Source organism: Meleagris gallopavo, chromosome 2, assembly GCF_000146605.3.
Source record: "Meleagris gallopavo isolate NT-WF06-2002-E0010 breed Aviagen turkey brand Nicholas breeding stock chromosome 2, Turkey_5.1, whole genome shotgun sequence".
Classification (NCBI taxonomy): domain Eukaryota; kingdom Metazoa; phylum Chordata; class Aves; order Galliformes; family Phasianidae; genus Meleagris; species Meleagris gallopavo.
Window position 1 is genome coordinate 9801876 of NC_015012.2, and position 14691 is coordinate 9816566.

The window sequence follows — 14691 nt, forward strand, 5'->3', positions numbered from 1 at the left end:
TGGAGGAGCCGATCCTTGTGCTGGGCAGAAAGGCGTGAGCGGCGCCGTGCTCGGGGCTGTCTCTTCTCTGCTCCCCTTTCAACTCATGCACATCTCTGCGACCGGAACGGATCCGGCTCCTCCTGTTTTCCTTTCAGCCGTCGGGCACCACAGCTCTAGCCGAGGCCTTTCTCAGACAGGGAAGGCTGGACTGTGTGCAATAATTATTGCTCCTGACTGTGTTTGTGCCTATAGTCTCACCTCCTTTCATTTCTAGAACGTTTTGTCATGTCCATTTTTGACAGCGTACCACAATCACCTTGAATTTTAAATTCCTCCCACTCGCCCTCTGTTATCCCCTAAATTCCCATCATCAACAGATTGCCACTGTCAAAACTTCCTTGAAGTCAGCTTCAGTGATTGGGTTCCTTCCTCTTTTTCGTTACACTGCCAAACGAAGGAAGAATATGTAATTTTCTCACCATAAATCACTATTGACTGCTTTTTAATCATCGGGGTGTCTGCGTGGACACCTGTATGCGTGTTCTGTTGTGCTCTCCTATGGTTTCTTTCCTGGTGTTGGGAACCAGCCCAACTCCTTCCATCTTCCTCCTTAAACTCTGTTTTTACATTCATAGAGTCACAGAATCATTACGGTTGGAAAAGAGCACTAAGATCATCATTCCAACTGGCAGCCCATCACCACCACACCCAAGTTGACCTTGTCCAGTCTCCTGGGCACTCCTTTGTCATCCAGGAACAAACAAAGATAATTGCACATGATTCAGGTTGCTCAGAGAGGTTGTGGGAGGGGCATCCTTGCTTAGGATCCAATGGGGTAAAGCCCTCAGCAACCTGTTGGGTCCCCATGGCTGCCTGTGATTTAAACAGGAAGACTTTCGAGGTTCCATGCCCCCTCTGTTTAAGCTTATAGGATCATAGAATGGTTTGGGTTGGAAGGGACCTTTAAGGTCATCTGGTTCCAACCCCCTGCTGTAGGCAGGGAATCCAGTTTCTCTGGATTCTCCTTTCTCAGTTCTTTTGTAGGCCTCAGGAAGAGTGGGAAAAGTATATATATATTTATGCTATTTCACGTCTTAAAATTTGCTGTAGATCTCAGTGACATTCTGAAGAAGAATGGAAACACACCTTCTGAACCAGTGGGAAAGCAGTGTGTGGTGTTACAGGCATCCAGCTGCCACAGAAGCATTCCATGTCTGGGAGAGGCAGTGTGAAAGAGAGGGATTTGCTGCTAGAACCAATTTTACAAGCAGTTCATAGCATAATCCCAGCTTTATGAATGCAGGACACTGCATGATCCTGATAGAGTCATTTTACACATTTAACTGCAAGTTTCCCTGGATTTGTCAAGATAGATTTGATCTCTGAAGAGTTTAGCCGATACCTTAGTCTCACTTGAAATACTGAAGAAGCTGAAGGCATAAATCCTTTTACATGCAAGCAGTACTCTGTCACTGTGTGTAAGGCTTTTTTCCACGCTCTGTTGCAGCGGACAGTTGCTTTCTTTGACAGTCATGCCCAACTATCAGGAAATGATCCAAGGGATGGAACACCTCCTCTGTGAGGACAGGCTGAGAGAGCTGAGGCTGTTCAGCCTGGAGAAGAAAAGACTCTGGGGAGAGCTGAGAGTAGCCTTTCAGTATCTAAAGGGGAGGGACGTAAGAAAGAAGGGGACAGACTCTTTAGCAGGGTATGTTGTGATAGGACAGGGGGAAATTATTTCAAACTAAAAGAGGGGGGACTTAGATTGAACACAAGGAAAATGTTTCTTACATAAGGGTGGTGAAGCACTGGCACAAGTTGCCCAGAGATGTGGTAGAAACCCCATCCCTGGAGACACTCAAGGTCAGGCTGGACAGGGCTCTGAGCACCTGATGGAGCTGTAGGTTCATTGCAAAGGGGTCGGACTAGATGGCCTTTGAGGGTGCCTTCCAACTCAGACACCTCTATGGTGCTATGAACATATTTACCACTGATAGTTAAGTATTTAACTAATGCTCAAGTCAAGTTTACTTCCATAAGTCTCATCAAATAATCATCATGCTTGTACCTCTTTCTTTTTAGAATACTTTCTCCCGGTTTAGAAAGTATCTTTCTTTTCTGTTGGATGTAGGAGTGATGGGGAAACCACCTATTCTGTGTGAAACAGAAATAAAGCATTCGGTAGCAGAAGGAAACAAAACATCTGATAAATGGAAGCCATGAAGATATCAAAGCGGTTCTTTGCGTTTGGGATTTTGGCATGCATAGCATTTTATGTCGCATACATGAAATGGCACTTGGATTCCAAAGCGCTTGTGGGAGCAACGGAAGGAATTGCTGAAAGCACTGGAGACAAAGTGAACCGTCAGGCGCTGACCTCAGATCTCTCAGTCTTCTATGGAATCATGTTTGATGCGGGAAGCACAGGAACTCGCATTCATATTTTTAAATTTACACAGCAGCCAAAAGGTATGGCTTGTGCATGGCGCAATATGCAAATTCTTCCTTAAGTTGTGGTGCAGCCTATTGATGGTTCTGTTCTAGGGAGTACTTGCACAAATGTGCTTCAACTTTCTCTATAGCCTCCAAGTGGGACCCATGCTGCCTTGTCTGCACGTTCATGTAATTGTCTATCCTGCAGATTTCCAAAATGCTTAGGTCTCGCTCTTTGCTGCCATTGAAAATGGTGGTAAAACTTCCACTGACTTTTGTTAGAGTCAAATTTAGCCAGAGCTGAGCATGCTGAAAGATGTGGCCCTTGTTACCTGTGTAATTTGGAAGGCCGCATAAAGCAGGGCTAAGGGATTAGAGAGAACTTGTACCCATAGCCTCACCAGGGAGGTGGTTGAGTCACCATCCCTGGATGTGTTTAAAAACCTTTAGATGTGGTGCTCAGGGACATGATTTAGTAGAGGGTTGTTAGAGTTAGGGTAGTATGGTTAGGTCGTGGTTGGACTCGATGATCTTTAAGGTCTTTTCCAACCTGAGCAATTCTATGATTCTATGATTCTATGATTCTATGATCTAGTGATGTGTCTGATGTGTGCAAAAAAATACACGTATGGTGCACACCAGAACAATCAGCTTTAACAAATAGTTTTGTAGAGGGCTAATTCTACAGCAGGGGCTGTGTTTAACAGGTTTGATGGCCTTTGATAGTTGTTTAAGCAGAGGCTTCAGTTTTACTCTCGTTAGTGCCTAATGATATAATTTGTACTACGGTTTTCTTTTTGTGTATCCAAAATGATTTGTACCAGTGCTTATTTTGGAATACTGCTTTTGAACAGAGACTCCCAAGTTAACCCATGAGACGTTTAAAGCGCTGAAGCCAGGTCTGTCTGCATATGCTGATGATGTCGAAAAGGTATTCTTGTTTCTGTTAGAGTTCACGTGCCCTAAAGTCTCCTGTTCTTGATATGCCCTGCAGATCATCTCTGCTGAACTGTCTCAGATCAGACTCCAAATAATACAAACCCAGAGTAAAAATTGGTTAGCTGTCAGAGGATCAAGGAACCAAATGCATGTTCTGCTTGCTTTTATCAATTAAGAAGAGCAGATGCTTTTCTTATCTCTGCCTTAATATTTTTGTGTGCTTAAGACTATGACAAAAGAGCGAGGTTGCATTGGAGCTGATCCACCTCCAAAGGGGACTAGAAGTGAATGCTAGGGGAAGAATAAAAAAAAACCGAACAGGCCAAGTATCAAGTCACTGCCTCTCTCACCTTACTCACAGGGGTGAGCCTTGCTGAGCCAGACATGCACAAAGCTCATACTGTTTTATTAGCCCCAAAGGGCTTTATTGCCCAAGGATTTATCACATCGATTTTGAGACCTTTTGTAGCCAAACCTCTGGTACTGTTTGGCAGTGGCACTGTTTGAGAGTGATTCTTTTTGGTTTTGACTTGCTGATGGATAAACCCAGTTATACCTATATGCCTTCTGGCTCCTTGTGATCTTTATTTCTCCCTGTTCCACACTTAGATTCCTCTGATCACTCTTTGCCCTTCCAAGAAAGGCAAATCTTAAGAGCTTCTAAGATACTTTTTTGGGGGTTCTTTCTCTGCTCACAGAGTGGACAAGGAATAAGAGAGCTCCTGGAGGTGGCGAAGAAGGAAGTTCCTATGGAACTCTGGAAGTTTACTCCTCTGGTCCTGAAAGCTACAGCTGGCCTGCGGTTGCTGCCAGGAGAAAAGGCTCAGAAATTGCTGAATAAGGTACTGTTTCTTGTTTTTCAGTTTCCTTTCCAGAAATTCTATGACAATATTTGTTCCTTTCAGCGTAAAGCACATGCTCCTTTATGCTTCTTATGTACGTGAGTCATTCCTGTCATTTTACCCTGAAAGCGCTGCACAGTCACCATCTGATCTCAGATGGGTTCAGATTAAGTAATTGAATGAGTACAGACATAGAGGAATAATGACAGCTCCAAATAAGCGTGGAAACGACATGCAACATAATAAGCATAATGTGATACTTCTAACAGTAATCAGAGTCTTGTTGGTGCACCGGTTTGTTGGTGGTTTTGACCAGAATCCTGCTGTTCTGGGAAAAACTCTGCTATTTGATTTGTCGTGTTATCAACCTGCTGCTGCAAGGTTCCTCTGCCCTATATTGATTAGAAATAATGTGAATTGCATGTAAAACATTTGATATTTTAAAATATTTTAAAAAATAAAAATATTATGTCCTAGATCTTACAGCTGCTGGAAAAGTTAATGATTGTGTCCTAAATGTACTCTTTTTCTAAGCAGTGATTGAAAGGAAGAAATGTGTTGTGGTTGAAACCAATGTCTGTATTGTTCTTTGCTGCCTACAGGACAGTCTGTTCTATTTTCCGTACCAAATTTCAGCTGGAACTAATGCAACTTCTAAAGCAGTTGCTTTAGGAGACACAGGAAACCTAGGGTCTTACTGCCTCTCGTAGGGTGCAGTGCAGACCTCTAACAGCCGACATATTCATGTTAAAAAAATGCCATCCCCTGGGCGTTTCTGAAACCATGAGTGTCCGTCTCCTTTCTCTCCTTTAGATATTCAGTACCCCATGTGTTGCTCACTTCAACAAAGTGAAGTGAAGTGTTACCAGCATACCTACCAACATACTCTACCCATGTTATCAGCATTTCTGAGCAGTCTTCATGTTGAACACCCACCTGTCTGTTCTGTCTCTTCACCAAACTGCATGTAAATCACTGACTTTCTATAGCTTAGCACAGCCTGATGCTTACTGAGCTCTTGAACTTAAGGAATCTGGCCCAAGAAAAGGAAGAGTTGTGTAAAAACAGAGTTTAAATAAACCCTTCCTTTCAAATTGAAAGAAAAAGATTTCTCTGAGTGCAGCTTTTATTTGAATTATAGGTGAAGGAGATTTTTCAGGCTTCCCCCTTCTTCGTGAGGGACAACTGTGTGTCGATAATGAATGGAACTGATGAAGGTAGGTTTACTTCTGAGGTAGTTTTCTGCAGTTCTTGAGATTCCTACTGCACTGTGACAGGACCTCACTGAGGGTAGTAGGAACCTGTAAGTAGCAGGTTCGATAGTTTTTATACTGCCTCAGGATGTGCCTGCCAAAGAGCTTTTGTGCTACATTTTCCGAGGTGAAGTCCTGAATTCTGTCCTGATTTCAAAGGTCAGAACTACCTGAGTGCCAGGTAGTTCCTGTGGGATCAGCAGGAGGCCACCAGGCAGTCAGCATTTTAGGAAGGTTTTCTGTATATCTCCTTGTTGAGATGATCTTCAACAGCTGCTTTTGCACACCCTGCTTTGGATTATGCTCATCTGAGCTTGCTGGAAATATTTGATTACAACTGATCTAATAAATGTGATTGTGAATTGAACCTGGAAAAAAAAAAGTTATATAGAGAAAATAAAGTACACTGATGTTTATCAAAAAAGAGCTGAGGACAGAACCCAGAATCAGTCATCACTTGAAGTGATTCAAAGGAGAATTTCTAAATTGTGGGTAACTTAGTGTTGAAGTGTTTTTAACCTACTTAGAAACAAAACTTGAAAGTAGCTGCTGATTTGAACTGTTTATGAGTTTCTTTTTTACTGCTTAATGGAAGAAAGACACTGTAATTGTCTTCATTTTCAGTTCATAGTTCTAACAGTTGGTTTAGCCAAGGTTGAACAAGAACTTGTTCCTCAGTGTGCCTTAATTTTAACCAAATGGATAAATATTTTAATTCATTAATATAAAGGCCATTAATTCACCTAATTCATAGAGGAAAGGTCTATAAAACAATAAAAGGACAGAAACAATGTGGTTTGCAAAAGTGCCATGAGGAAAACAGGAAAAATTTAAACACTGAAAAGATGAAAATTCTTAATTCAAAAAGAAAATCGAGTGCCTCACATCAAACAAAAGCTTGCCAATGGGTATTTTCCTAGAAAATGAACAGTGTGAATGTAGGTAATTTCCTTATTACATAGCTAAGAACTGAAGCCGCTGAAGCCTTTGGGACTTTACACTGAAGTTTTTGACCTGTGAGGAACACTCTAGGCATTTTGTATACAGGCCTTCTCCTCCTGGCACCACGTAAGCTCTGGTGTAGAAGGTCATTCTATTTGTTCCAGGCATCTAATTTTGGCTTTTGACAGACATTGACAGTTGTGGCAGCAGTGGCTTTGGGGCAAGCTGGGTCAGGGTAGCTCAGCAGAGCCAATTCTGTTTGCTCCTCTTGGAGATTCTTCCTGCATAGTTCTCAGCTAGATATTGTTTGGAAACTTTGTGTTAGAACTTGTCCGTTTGTGAAACGGGGACAAAGGAGCTTGTGACTGATAGTCCCTGGTGTCTCTTTCTGCGCTTAGATGACTAGCTGTGGTTTGCTATTGTTTTGTTCAGATGGTGCAGTGAAAGCATGTGAGAAAACTTTAAAATACCTCCAGCTAAAAAGATACTAAAGCAGGAACATCTTGTTGTATGGGTCATCTTAATTGTTACTGTTGTTGGATAAAATGAAGTTATGTGATCTAACAGTGCATCTTCTGAATCTCTTCTTTGTTAGGTATTTCAGCCTGGATCACAATAAACTTTTTAACAGGTATGTTTATATGAGCATATCTATGAAAATACGCCTGATGCTGTGAAATGTATGCTGTCTTCTGCCCCTGTATAGTATTTGTTCATTCATTGACATGGGAGAAAGAAGGGTCTAGGATCAAGTCATCAGTTGTTTTTGGCCTGGATCACTTAAGTTATTAGGATTGAGGAATTTAATCCCTTTTCCTTGATGTTCATGTAGTCTTTCTTCGAGTTTCCTATAAGGTAACAGAGCATTTAATTCCTTTTTATAGTTCCCCACAAACTCTGTGTTTTTTAGTAATTTTCTAGGACTGCTTGACAGTTGCACAGTGTGAAAGTAATATTGTTGCACTTTCTTGCAGATTTATAAGATAGAAGTCAGTGTCTATACTTAGGAAGGGATGGTTGTAGAAAAACAAAGCTGAAGTCTCCTCTGGCAATAAGCAAACCAGTCTGCCTTCCAAGCAGTCTGCTCAGAACAGTGTGCAGAGCCTTACAACAAGTGCTGTAAAGCTTTTTTGCTCACAGGAAGTATCAGAAAGGTTAATGATCTTCAAACATTATCTCTCATGAGCTATACTCCAGTACTTGGCACACTCTGAGGTTGTCAGGAAGGTGTGTTTGAAGGATCGATCTGAGAAGAGCTGGATTTAAATGAGAAGTATGGGTTAGGAGCAAGAAGAATTCCAAGGGAGCCCGGTCTGTCAGGCCAGCTCTTCATTCTCTCATCCCTTTGGCCTTATGAAGCTACAAAGTACTGCTGTGAGACTAGGGAGAGATGACCAGGAAAACCGCATTCTTTTGCATTTCAAAGTGGTTATGAGAGTAAAGTTTGCAAAAGGGTCCTTGCATCCACTGAAAAATGTTTAGGATTCCAGTAACCAAAGCTGCTGTAATTAGGGCTTGAACAGCCATCAGAGGAATAACACAAACTGTGCCACTTGGAAGGTTTTCATGTCACCCTCATAAAGCACAGATAAATGACCAGCAGGCAGTGTTATAATCTAGTGCTGGCTGGAAGCTGACCAATGAAGTTAGATTGTCATTTTGCTTTACAGCTCAACTTCTGGTTTTATTCCTTGCTTCATTCTCACTGTGTCCACTGTGGCTTTATCTGTTCTGTCACATATTTTAGGTAGCTTAGATGATCCGCAGAAGAGAAGTGTAGGAATGCTGGATTTGGGTGGTGGATCAACGCAGATCACCTTCCTTCCACGCACTGAGGTAATGTGAACACTGTATGGAAATGTTGGTGCAGAAATCAGTAATTGCTCAGGTTTAGAAACAGGCCAAGGGTGTGACATGCAGCCTTGCTTCTGACAGAAGAACCCTTATCGGTTGGTCACATACACCTTGTTACAGTCAGTAATGGAGGCATTCACATTCTGTTGGTTGTCTTGCTCCAACTCTGTGGGTTGGTGCATGCGGTAAATCTGCCAGGGCTGCTTTGTGTCAGGGACAATACAGTGTCCTGAGAGTGTTAATCCTTGACTGTCAGTTTGCTCTGGGTAAAGTGAAGACCTCAAAGGGAATGCTGTTAACAAATCCAAGCCCGACATTTGGCTTATATTGTGTTAAGAACATAAGATACCTTCTCCATCCTTGTTTCTAGCTTTCCTGAGTTCACTGTTTTACAAATGAATGCAGCGAATTCTTAGGAGCAACTCTCATTATGCAGCTAGAAATACATGCTGATGTTTGTCATTTCAGCTTCCTGTGGTGGCATTATTATAGGTGTTCTGTGAGCAGGAAGACCTGTGTGTATAGAGTAGTGAGGTTCTGGCCTTCTGGTTTGTAGTAAAGCTGTGCAGAAGCAGAGGATAAGGATGCTGTATCCAAAACACACAGATCTGGGCTGATCGAGGTGTTGTGCTTTCACAGCAGAGTGCTGGGATGTGAGGAGTCCAGGATGTGGAAATTCAGGACTCAGAGGAGGTGACAAGATATGAGCAGCTAGGCATGAGCAGCCTGTGCTTTGCCCCCTGCTAATGTGGTGCACTTGGAGAAGAGGCTGCACAGTTCTTTAGACAATTATCCTTTCATTTCCTCAGACCACAGGCGGGTCCTCACTCTGTTTCTTAGCAAGCACAGTGATGTGCTTTCCCTCCAGTTTGTGGCAGTTTGCAGCTGAATTCACTGGAGAATTACATGCCCAGTTTTCTCATTATTTGCCATAGTTTTACCTTATAGAGATCATGTGAAGAGGCAGTTTCTGTATCAACTCAACAAAAGCAGTTAAGAGCTGGAATAAGGATTCCTTTCTAATTAAAATTATAGACCATTTTGGTGTGGATATAAATGTAATCAGTTTTTACACTCATGTGAAGTCCATATTTTAACTCCGGGTTTTTTGATCATCTTATATGTTAGTGGTCAAACTAAAATACTTGAGAAGTCATTCTTTGTCTCTGAACCATGCCAGGATTGTTCTACTTTCGGAAGGCTGAAAGATTTGAAAGGTTGTGTTGCTGATGTTTGCCATTGCTGGCAGTAACCTTGCCACGACATCTTTTTCTCCCTCAGGCAACTCTCCAGGCATCACCAGCTGGGCATACAACTTCATTTCAGATGTTTAACAGCACCTACAAGCTGTATTCCTACAGGTCAGTTGTGGTAAAGAGGCCATACGGTAAAAATAGGTTACTTTCAGTGAAGCCAGCAAGACCCAGGCATTATGCTGAAGTTCAGATGAGTCCTGAGAAGTGGAGAAACCACTGTCCACACAAGCTCTTGGGGTAGGGAGGGAGTTGTGCAGATCAACTGGCAGGCAAGCAGTCTGACGGCTGAGAAAGTGAGGGGCTCTAGCTCCACCTCTTGCTTTGAAACTGCCTGTGTACCTGCTGTTTTGGGCAGAGGGAAGCAGCTCCTTCTCACCTGTGTTTGCTGTGGAATGTTTTGGGGCTTAGAAAAAGCCAATGCTACGTGCTAGAGGTTGTGCCGACTTTGAGAGGGTAAGAGAAAGGTTAGAAGAATGCCTGAAGCATTCCCAGTCTTTCAAGAGACAGATTATAGTTGACAGCTATTCACTGTGCTTTTACAAGGACAGATTATCCTTCTGGGTAAGAATAATATGACAGTGGGCTGTCACACCATTCCCCTTATGGACATTAGCTACTGACTTGAGCTGTTTTGCTGGGACCACATAGAGGAAACAGGCATGTCCCACCCAAGCTGTCAGTGGAGTATCAGAGGAAGGATGTTCGTTGTTCACAGAGGCTTTTCTTCCCTTTGCAGTTACCTGGGACTTGGGCTGATGTCAGCAAGGCTTGCCATTTTAGGAGGAGTTGAAGGAAAACCCTGTAAGTTATGGGCACTCAAGTCTTGGCTCTGGGCAGAGAGTACACTGCTGTGTTGTAGAGAAAAAGGCCATCTGTCTCCTTCCCAATGAAGGAGGACTGAGTGGTATGCAAATTCCTGTCACCATGGCTGACTGTATTTGAGACAAATGCAGGAGGTGACACTAACAGATCCCAGAAGATGTGGATTCTTGCCAACCTTAGAGGTTATGGGGCCCTAAAGCCACGTTTGGTGCTTAAAGATGCATTACTAAGCACGTGGTCCAGAAAGAAGCAGGGCTGGGGATGAGGATGCTAAAATTAACTCCTTGTGTTTTTCTCTAACGTGCCTTTATTTTACTTCTGCAGTAGGAGAAGGTGAGGAACTGATCAGCCCCTGTTTACCACCTGGCTTCAAATCTGAGTGGCAACATGCTGAGATATTGTACAAAATTAAAGGACAGAAGGCAGGTATAGTGCTTTATCACAATCTCTTCCTGTCTAGGCCAGCTAGTAGTAAAGTAAGTTATATATTTTCAGCTTCTTGGAAATTATCTATCTGTGTACTCTTCTGTCCAACTTTCTTGATATGCTGTTAAAGAGATTCTACAAATGTTGCCTCTCATGCTGTGGTGTGTCTGTCCAATCAGTAAAGCTGTTAGTAGTAATGCAGTTGGAGCTGAGCACTCCCTTTTAATATCCATCTGCCTCAAATTGTGTTGTTCATCCCTGATGTGTCACATATATGGTTCCAACCTGAGGATGGTCAGAGTTAACACTGGAAGAAGATGCAGGTGTGTTGTTTCAGTTCTCTGTTAAGAACCTGTAAGAATTCAAGAAGTGCGACTGTGCGAAAGGGAGTCTGTCTCCTTGTAGTTCCTACAGCAGTTGTGTTTGTTTAGCCTACCTGTCATATCCCGCTTGTCTTTGCATTCTTTTAGGTGAGCCTCTGTATGAATCTTGTTCTAACAAAGTGGCAAAGATGCTCTACAAGAAAGTACATAAAGCTGAGGAAGTGAAGGACTTGGACTTTTATGCTTTCTCCTACTACTATGACTGTGCAGCAGAGGTTGGTCTCATAGGTACGTCTGTTTTCATTTCGTTTCATTTAAAATGACAGGTTCTGGAACAAATGGTAGTAATGATACACATCACGATGCTGTCCTGAGCTGTCATGGGTACTGCATTACATTGATCTCAAGTGGATATTGAATGCTATTGCATTTCTTTATAGAAGGGACTGAGGTTGTGAAATAGGACCTCTGACCAGTATGGACAAACTCCTCCTCAGACTCTTTGTTTCATGGATAATTTCAGATTTAATATGTTAGATCTAGCCAAAGGTGTTAACAGTGTTCAAGCATCACAGGACAGGGTAGCAAAGACATATGGAAATGTGAAAGGTCTTTAAACTATGTTTCTTTAGGAAACTAATTTTAGGAAACTAAATTCTTCATAAAATGAGGTTTTCAATCTAAAAATCTTTAATAAAGGTTCCTATACCTTTAAAGCAACTGTGATTTTTGTCATCGATTTCAGGCTTACTTTCAAACAACTTTTATGTCCTCCTTTTACAACTTGAACCTACCATTGCCCTTTCAGAAAACACACAAACCTAGGATTTTTTTTCTTTTAGATAAAGAAAAAGGAGGAAGCTTAACTGCCAATGATTTTGAAGTTGCAGCTAAGTATGGTAAGTAAAAGACACAAACAGGACTAGTAATTGTGTGCAAATTCACACCTATGTGACAAATGTGTGAAATGCAAAGAAGCCTCTCTTTTTTTTTAAAGTAAATACTGAGCACCTCTTTTTGGTGCATCTGTGCTTATTTCTGTTTGTTTCTGAAAATCTCAACTTTTTATTTTTGAGATTTAGTTTTCTTGTAACACATTTAAAAGCTCTCTTGAGAATTACTAGTAAACTTGCCATTTAACAGTGCATGTAAGTAACCTGTTCTAATCTTGTGTATTTTTTCTTTTTTCTCATGATTTGTTCATGTGTTTGATTGCTAGTTGGAAACAAGAGGAAGCTGATTCATAGCCTCTTTTGCTTCATTGGCTGTAGAGAGAATTGCCTCAGATTTACAAACGTAATCATTCCTTTTTTAATGCCATAGACACAGGCTTTGATCAAACCAGGTTGGGACTTTTTGGTAAACTTTATGAATGACTGAGCAATTGTTGCACTTCTAACTTCTGAACTACTTTTTGTATGATCCATCCTGAGAAAGGAACTGCTTTTTATTTTAAGTTTCTTTGTTATTTTTTTTCATCAGCTGTTGAATGCATACGATTAAGGAACTTTCTAATGGGAAGAAAACAAACTGCTCAGCATTCAAGCTTTATTGGGATAGGGTGGAGAGTTTTCACAATGTTTGTTTTTCCAAGCTGCTGACAACTTTTTTTCAGCACAAAGCAGATGTAGGCACACTTGAAATTGTTGATATTTTAAAGTTTTACTGTAAACATGAGAACAGTTGGAGGCCCATTTTTCTACTTGCCCTTGGAAGTACAGTAAACTCAGTTGTCTTTGGGTAAGAGAAGCAATGTTTTACTCTTCCTTCTTGTGTGCCAAAGCTCTGGGCATCTGCAAACACAAGGATATTGTTTGAATGCTATTTTAACAGGTTTCATAGGAGTGGAACACAAGTTACAAGAAGTGGTCTAAGGATTTGTTTGAGGTCTTTCAGAGCTGGGCTGATGCTAGACCTGAGCTCACCATGAACATTCTGACACCTCTTTCTTTTTAGTGTGCAAGACCATGGAAATCAGCCCTGGAAGCAGCCCCTTTCTCTGCATGGACCTCACATACATCACCTTTCTCCTGCAAGAACTCGGCTTCCCAAAGAGCCAAGTCTTTAAGGTATGCACAAAAACAGATCACTGAGAGTGGGCAGAAGATGGCCAAGCCATCATGCCAGTAGTTCAGTGCCTGATTTCCCTTCTTGCCACAACACGTTTTATGGTTAGAGTGGAGTGACACTATAATGGTGATAACTAGTTTGATAACCTTCAGCACTGTATTCACCTTACATTTTTCTTCTCATGGAAAATATATTTAAACTTTTTTTTTTCTTCTTTTTTTTTTCCAGCTTGCCCGGAAAATCAACAATGTTGAGACGAGCTGGGCATTGGGAGCCACCTTTCATTATATTGACTCACTCAATAGACTGCAGTACTAAAGCTCCTTGAAGGTGACTTTTGGGGATGTTGGGTTTTGGAAGCACAACACAGGGAGAATCTGTTGAAAGGGTCTGCTTTTGGCTTCCTGAGTCCCTTGGGAGGTTCTCAGAAGCTCCGCTCCTTCCCTGCCAAGTCCCATCCATCACAAGCTCTTTTTTTACAGTGCATAGTGCAGTTTCTAAGGAATAAGCCTTGATTGTACATCATCTGTTGTCAAATTCCTGTAAAACTTGATCATCATTGAAGGAGAACCAGCACTCTGCAGAACACCTATGATCTCTATGAGAAAACCACACCTTTTTGAAATGCGCCTGTACTATTCACTTGTACTGTGCTGAAATCAATGCAGTAAATGGTCAATACAGAAGGAACTCTTTATGCTCTTTTCAAGGTGTTTTTTCCTGTTTGTCAGCAGTTTCCAGTGATAATTTTTATTTTGCTACTTGAATGTTTGAAAAAGTGTGCATGTGAATACAGTGCATTTACACAGATGTGCTGATGACAGGCAGCAGCTTTGAAATGCAGTGTGGAAGTCTCAGCTCTGGTTTTCAATTGCTGAAGCAGCAAAGTTTGGGAGCACTGTAGAAGCAGGATACAGACAGGCATGAATCAGAGCGTATATCTGCTATAGGACTAAAGTATGGATGTCCAACCTTTCGGCTTGTGTAAGCCACACTGAGTGAAGATGAATTGTCTTGAGCCACATATAAAATAAATAATATACTTAATATATGTATTTTTTTTAATTGAAACATTGAAAAAAAGGTAATAAAACCATAGAACCAGTGGGATGTTTGACCTTGTTTTTGTGACACTAACACATCAGTCAGGTTTGATGGCAATGGTTGCAATTCATAGTGAGCTCTCAGGTGTTTGTCAGAGATTTTTGGTGAAATTTTACTCCTCCTGTGCTTTGTCTGTTGTTCACGGATGTACGTACTGCCAAAAAGTGATGGCATGGCTAAGGTGTGACTGTGAAGGGAGGGGTATTTCTCTCTGGCAAGAGAAGGCTTACAGAGGTCTGGTAGAGAGACATAATGAAAATCTGAGTTGAGTATCTGCTTGCAACTCTCTACATTGTACATTTGAAAATTCACAGGTAATGTATTTATGTCAACTGAATAAGTTGAGGGATAAGTTCCCCTTTCAGCAAAATTAGCTGTTCCTTCGTAATCAAGGCAAGTGAACGTATATAAATCTGAAGGCTGAATGTGCTCTGGTTTCTGGCCA

The 14691-nt window shown here is 41.6% G+C and overlaps 1 protein-coding gene across 1 annotated transcript; it reads left to right on the forward strand.

Moving 5' to 3' along the window:
• The first annotated feature begins 2085 nt into the window (after window positions 1-2085).
• Window positions 2086-14189, forward strand: ENTPD6 (ectonucleoside triphosphate diphosphohydrolase 6). Its single transcript, XM_003203792.4, has 13 exons — window positions 2086-2451; window positions 3270-3346; window positions 4053-4196; window positions 5338-5413; window positions 6987-7022; window positions 8139-8227; window positions 9527-9606; window positions 10238-10302; window positions 10648-10749; window positions 11220-11360; window positions 11915-11971; window positions 13029-13141; window positions 13371-14189. The coding sequence occupies exons 1-13, from the start codon at window positions 2193-2195 to the stop codon at window positions 13458-13460; spliced, it is 1329 nt and encodes a 442-aa protein (XP_003203840.2). The 5' UTR covers window positions 2086-2192; the 3' UTR covers window positions 13461-14189.
• The last annotated feature ends 502 nt before the right edge of the window (window positions 14190-14691 follow it).

Excerpts from the sequence above, each read along its gene's own strand:
- ENTPD6 (XM_003203792.4), top strand. The coding sequence starts at position 2,193 with ATGGAAGCCATGAAGATATCAAAGCGGTTCTTTGCGTTTGGGATTTTG. Across the intron at positions 5,414-6,986 it reads AATGAATGGAACTGATGAAG|GTATTTCAGCCTGGATCACA; the intron begins GTAGGTTTACTT and ends CTTCTTTGTTAG. Across the intron at positions 11,361-11,914 it reads AGCAGAGGTTGGTCTCATAG|ATAAAGAAAAAGGAGGAAGC; the intron begins GTACGTCTGTTT and ends TTTTTCTTTTAG.